Source organism: Triticum aestivum, chromosome 1D (assembly GCF_018294505.1).
Source record: "Triticum aestivum cultivar Chinese Spring chromosome 1D, IWGSC CS RefSeq v2.1, whole genome shotgun sequence".
Classification (NCBI taxonomy): Eukaryota; Viridiplantae; Streptophyta; class Magnoliopsida; order Poales; family Poaceae; genus Triticum; species Triticum aestivum.
Genome location: NC_057796.1, coordinates 465254241 through 465259818, shown reverse-complemented (window position 1 = coordinate 465259818; position 5578 = coordinate 465254241). Strand labels below are relative to the sequence as shown.

Genomic DNA, 5578 nt, shown 5'->3' with positions numbered 1-5578 from the left:
CTGGCCAGACACTTTGTGATTTGATCACGGGGATGCCGGAACACGATAACGAGAAAAGAGAACAATACCGGTAACGAGGTAACTAGCATAGTGGACAAGTTGTTGATCCACGGGAATGCCAACATGTCTCACCTCGGGTATTTGTAACATATCGCGAAGCAACAGGAATAGCACACGGCAACTGGAGGTTCACTCGAATATTTATTCGTGTGGGTATAGGGGTCAATATGGGTGTCCACGGCTCCGATGTTGATCATTGATCGGAAGGGGTTCCGGGTCATGTCTATACTTCACCGAACCTATAGGGTCACATGCTTAAGGGTCATCTATCTGCTGAATACTAGACAGGGAGTCTGAGAGAAAATCACCGAAAAAGTTTCGGACACCGAAAAGTTTCGGACAGCGGAATCGTACCGCAGAGAGAGGTCGTCGGATAAGTTTCGATGATACCGAAAAGTTGTTTCGGGATACACCATTAAGTCAAATTGGTTTCGGCACATGCCTGATAATTCTTGGAGGATGCCAGAATCATTCTGGAAGCTTTTTGGAATTTTCTGAGATAAAAACCGGAAATGTTCCGGAGCTGCCGGAGCCACTTCAGATGCGTTTCGCAGATGAAAATCACTAAAACCGGAATTGTTTCGGAACACGTTGAAAATCATTTTAGTGGGTACTGGAAATGTTCTTAGCCCACATAAATATTTTCAGTTCGATCAGACGCTGAAAAATGTCGTCGTGAATAGTGAAAATCAGCTTTATGGTTACTTTATGGAAAGCCACCTTTTGGGGCTTTGCTCCAAAAGATCTTGGGGATGACATGGATGGATAGGAGCCATTATTTGGGCCCCTCATGGGGGTGTGGCCGGCCACATGGGGTATCCCCCCTTGGGGACCCTCTTGTTCCTTGGTTTCACACCTAGGTCCTTGTGGAAGGACTTCATTCATGTGCATTTTGGGTTTTTTGTGAAACTACCCTACCCCCTTGGGATTTCCTATAAATAGAGGTGGAGGGGCAGCCCTCCACACTCATCCCTTGCTCTCATACACATGCCATGCATTATCTGGCTTCTTCTCTCCCTCCCACGAAAAGAGTTTCGTAGAGCCGTAAGGCTGTCTGGGTTCCGGCAGGAACTAGTTCTGGACGGCGAAGCCCTGCCGGATAGATGACATCGTATGTTTGCAACTCTGTAGAGAGATCGTAGCTTCGGTCTTAGTTCGTGAGTGCCTCCCGAAGGGCTGTCCGTGTGACCGTCCGAGTTTCGAAGGTCCTCCCGAAGGGCTGTCCGAGTGACCATTCGAGTTTCGAAGGTCCTCCCGAAGGGCTGTCCGCGACACCGTCCGGGGGGCTGTTCGACCGCCTCCCGGAGGGCTGTCTGAGGAGCAGATGAGGGTATACATCCTCGCAGTTGGGAGGTTGTAAATCCTAGCTGCGGGGATCTGCACCGCCGATCGTCATCGACTCTACTTCCCGCTGCGCTACGAGTCGGTAACGAAAAAGATCAAACCATGTATGCAGTCTCCATAGTGGTCCTGGGCTGGTGCGTAGGTCGGAAATTTTTTGTTTTCTGTTGCGTTCCCCTTCACACCGCTAGGGCATTCTAACCTTCATTGGATGCTCCGTCGACATCACGAGGAAGGGAAACCCTATGAGCTTATTTCCGAGTGCATTAAATAGTCTAGGTGTCTTAATTAGGTAATTGGTTGCCCACGGTTTCGGCTTCGACGGTGATGATGACGGCAACGAATAAGTATTCTTTGGATCTCCTATCGAAGTAGTGATATTTTCGGCTACCGTGTTGAATCTAGGAGGTGGTGTGTACGTTGTCTGAGGCCCTTCAGATCTGGGCATGTGTCTTGGGTTTGGTCTCAAGGTTCTTCGGCATGCTCCATACGGTGGTGCTGTCGTGGACTGCCAATGGCGTCGACGGTGAGCGCTGACCTTGGGGGTTAGGGTGGGTTTCCCCCGGACATTTTTTCCCGGGGCAAAGGTTGCGAACTTTTTTTCTATGTGGGAGACTCCTTGCCACCACAGATCACTCTCAGGTGGTTCATGCTCTGTCTAAGTCACATAAGTGTTTCTTGTGTTGCCATTACAAACATGGTAAAAGTTTTGTTCAGGAGATGATTCGGGTATGCAATCTTTGACCTATACAAGTCATCTATGATAGAGGCGTTTTCTCCGTGGCATTGGTCTAGCTGGACCTTAGCATGACGACTTTCGAACCACATGATTTAGTGTCAGGCTGGCTCCGATGATGGAGCGGTAGCGACTCGTGCTGAAGACCAAGTTTGTTTGTTTGTCCGATGACCCTACTGCAATTTCTTTGTTTTGTATCGTTGGAAATTTTTAATATAAACCGATACCTTTATTATCCATACATCAAAAGAGATGGTGTAGTTTTCAGGGCATTTTGAATCCTTCATCGGAAGCCTAATAAAAACAGCCGAAATCACATTCTGCTTACTCCCTCTGTTCGTAAAAAATTGTCTCTCAAATGGTTGTATCTAGTACCATGTTAATGTTAGATACATCCATTTAAGAGAAAAGCTTGGAACCCAGCACGCGTGGGCAGTTGGCCGAAGAACACAGGACGAACGACGGCGCATTGCTTTCCAGTTTCCACCAGGCGCCGCACCGGAGAGAATGAATCTGCGGTGCGGGACTCCACGCCGCGCGCGCACACCTCCCCCATGCCTGCGTACTCTACGCAGCAGGGCGCTTTGCTATTTTTTTTCTTAATTACTGTATTAATTAATTAATTAACCCCCCTCCGAATTGCGGAATTGGGCAGCAATTAATCGTTTATTCTTGGCGCACTCCATATCCGGTCAATGGCTCGCGGGTTTTCCTTTCGTTTCCAGTCTTTTCTTTTTTGAGCTTTCTTCCTTCCAATCCTTGGGTCATCGCCGATCGACTCATGATCGGAGGCGGGTGCCCGGCCAGTAAACCGACCAAATCCAGGACGCATACACGGGGGGCGCGTGCCTATAGCTGCTGGCCTGCGGGCCCGGTGCCACAAACCCAAGGCGGGGGTGTCCATCTGCTCGCTCGGCACCAGCCCTCTCCTGTTCCCTCCTCCCTCGTTTCTTGGCCAAGAAGAAGTAAGCCAGCACGCCACCTCTGTGAGGTTCTGACGCCTACGGTCCCACACCAGGCCGTCCCATGCTTTCGCCTACAGTAATATATGTAAATCCTATCGTCTCAGTTAAATCTTCACGGAATAAATATGCAATTTTACTGTAAAAATAATTATATGCAGCAAATGTGCAAAGAAGAAAACGCAACTGGGAGCAGAATCGAAACACAGGCTCGAAAAGATTTGCGCAGAGCGCACCACCTACCTATAAAAGGCGCATCACCCCGGACGACGCTCTTTTCCTCGCCGCCGCCTCCTCCTCCCACCCCACACTACGCCCCATTCCCATCAATCCAAATCCAAACAGCACCCCATGGCGTCGACGATGCGCCGCCGTGCCGACTGGTTCCTCCACGACTGGGTCGACAGGCTCGACACTCAGCGGCCGCCGACTCCGACTCCGACACCTCCGCCTCCCCGCCCCGCCTCCAGCTCCAAGGCCGGCCGCGGCGGAGCCTCTCCTCCTTCGCCGCCGCGGCGAGCGCCCCGAGTACCTTCCCCGCCACGCCCGTCGGCGCGGCGGGGCCAGGGCCAGTTCCACTACGGGATCCAGTCAGCCGCGCCACCGCACCGGCTCCAGGCGCGCGTCACCTCCCCGGCGGACCACCGGAACGCCTCCGCGTTCAGGTAAGTTTCCTGCCCCGGATGCCGGATCTACGTGTTTCCATGCGCCGTGTTGCTCTTGTGCGCTGCATCGCCGCTCTTGGAGGTGTTGACTGAACCGAATCGGCGTTGCTGCAGGCAGGGGAATCCGACCTCGCGCTCGCTTCTCCACGGAGGACTGGGCGTCTTCAATCGGTTCGCTCTCTTGGCGAGTGCGAGGTAACAAGCCAATTCCCCATCTCACGGTTGGGTTGGTCTGGTTTGTTAATGCTGCTGAATATGAACGAGGTGCTCTGATTTGCCCACAGCGACTATGAGAGAGAGTTTCCGGTGCTGACTGCTGCAACTGCAAGCATGTAAGCAAATTCAGGAACAATTATTTTGTCAGTGCAATTTCGCCTCGTTTGGATGTTCATTTCGTTAATGCGATGCTGATGCCAATTGTCTCAGCAGCGACAAGGACGCGAAGCAGCGGGGGCAATCTCCTAAAGCTATCAAGCATACGAACGGCAAGCTCCGGGGACGAGGCGTTAGGAGGGCTCCGCAGGTGCAGCACGTTAGGAAGGCCGTCGCCGAGCCCGCGGTCAAGGGAGACGCCCAGCTGGTGGTCAAGGGCGACGCCGAGGCGGTGATCAAGGCCAAGGGCCACGCCGAGCTGGCGAAGGGCGAGAGCGAGGGCCACGCCAAGGCGGCGACCAAGGCCGAGGGCCACGCCGAGGTGGCGGTCAAGAGCGACAAGGCCGCACGCAATGTCCCCGACCTCGCCAGCGAGCTCAATGGCCAGGACTTCTTCGTCGGCTCGATTCTCGTAAGATGCGGCGCCCCAGTTTCCGTTGTCGCCGGAGGTGCTGAGGGCTGCCGTCGCGGAGGGCCTGCCGGAGGCAGTGGAGGAGGACCTGCTGGAGGTGGTGATGGATGCGGTGGTGGAGGGCCAGCACCCGATGGCGGCGGAGGCGGTGTGGGAGGAGGAGGACCGGCCGATGGCGGCGGGGGTGGTGGGGGAGGAGGACCCCCCGGTGGCGGCGGAGGCGGCCCTGGTGACCCCGCCTCCCCAACCACCCTATCCACAGCGTCTTCCGTTCGCCAGATGCCAACGGGCAGGCTGTGGCGTCGACGCCCTGTTCTTCTGCTCGGAGTGTGGGCTGGTTTGCTGTCCGGAGCACGTCTGCCCGGACTGCACCGTGCCACTCTCCGAGCTGCCGGCGCCTCGTCTCTCGGTGCCGCAGGTACAAATCTACCAGCCCTTTCAGTACCCACCCACTCTTCAGCTCTTCGTCGGCGCGTCGCGTGTGGGAAATCGCGTTAGTCACTACTTTGCAAGACCCCAGGATGTGTTTGGGCACGGTGATATCATTGCTGGAGAAGCGCAGCACTTTGACATGCAGGGTCTTTGGATGGTTAGATCTGTCCGCGAGGCGCCCTGCATTCTCCGGAGGGTACACATGTTTCCGGAGCCCCAGTTTTACTCATGGTAGATACTGTCTTGTAAGCAAGCGCCGTGCAACATCTAGAAACTGGGTTTTTGCGTCCAGTGATGAATGATTTGTCACTAAATTGAATGATGAAGGATTGATGTTTGCTGTGACATTTCCCTTGCTTATAGATTATAAATTGATAACTGCATTTGGTGAGACAAAATGCTGAACCGAATGTTGTGTTTCAATATTATTTGTGCACGGCGGCAAACTAACTGGGCCTATCCAAATGCTGAGATAAATCTATTAGCAAATCCGGAATCAAAGCTGTTAGATATAGTAACTAGGACATAGAGTGTATATATCTTCAAATCTGAAATTGGCGAACTGCAAAAATACTTATTTACAGATATTTGTAGCTGT

The 5578-nt window shown here is 53.2% G+C and overlaps 1 protein-coding gene across 2 annotated transcripts; it reads left to right on the top strand.

The window, feature by feature from the left end:
- Positions 1-1451: 1451 nt before the first annotated feature.
- On the top strand, positions 1452-5337 carry LOC123175979 (translation initiation factor IF-2). Of its 2 annotated transcripts, none has more exons than XM_044590413.1 (4): positions 1452-3764; positions 3879-3959; positions 4049-4096; positions 4194-5337. In XM_044590413.1, exons 1-4 carry the CDS (start codon positions 3451-3453, stop codon positions 5044-5046), a joined length of 1296 nt encoding a protein of 431 aa, XP_044446348.1. In that variant the 5' UTR covers positions 1452-3450; the 3' UTR covers positions 5047-5337. The 2 variants fall into 2 exon arrangements, with proteins under 2 accessions (XP_044446348.1, XP_044446347.1); XM_044590412.1 differs by having other exon boundaries at positions 1454-3764; positions 4191-5337.
- The last annotated feature ends 241 nt before the right edge of the window (positions 5338-5578 follow it).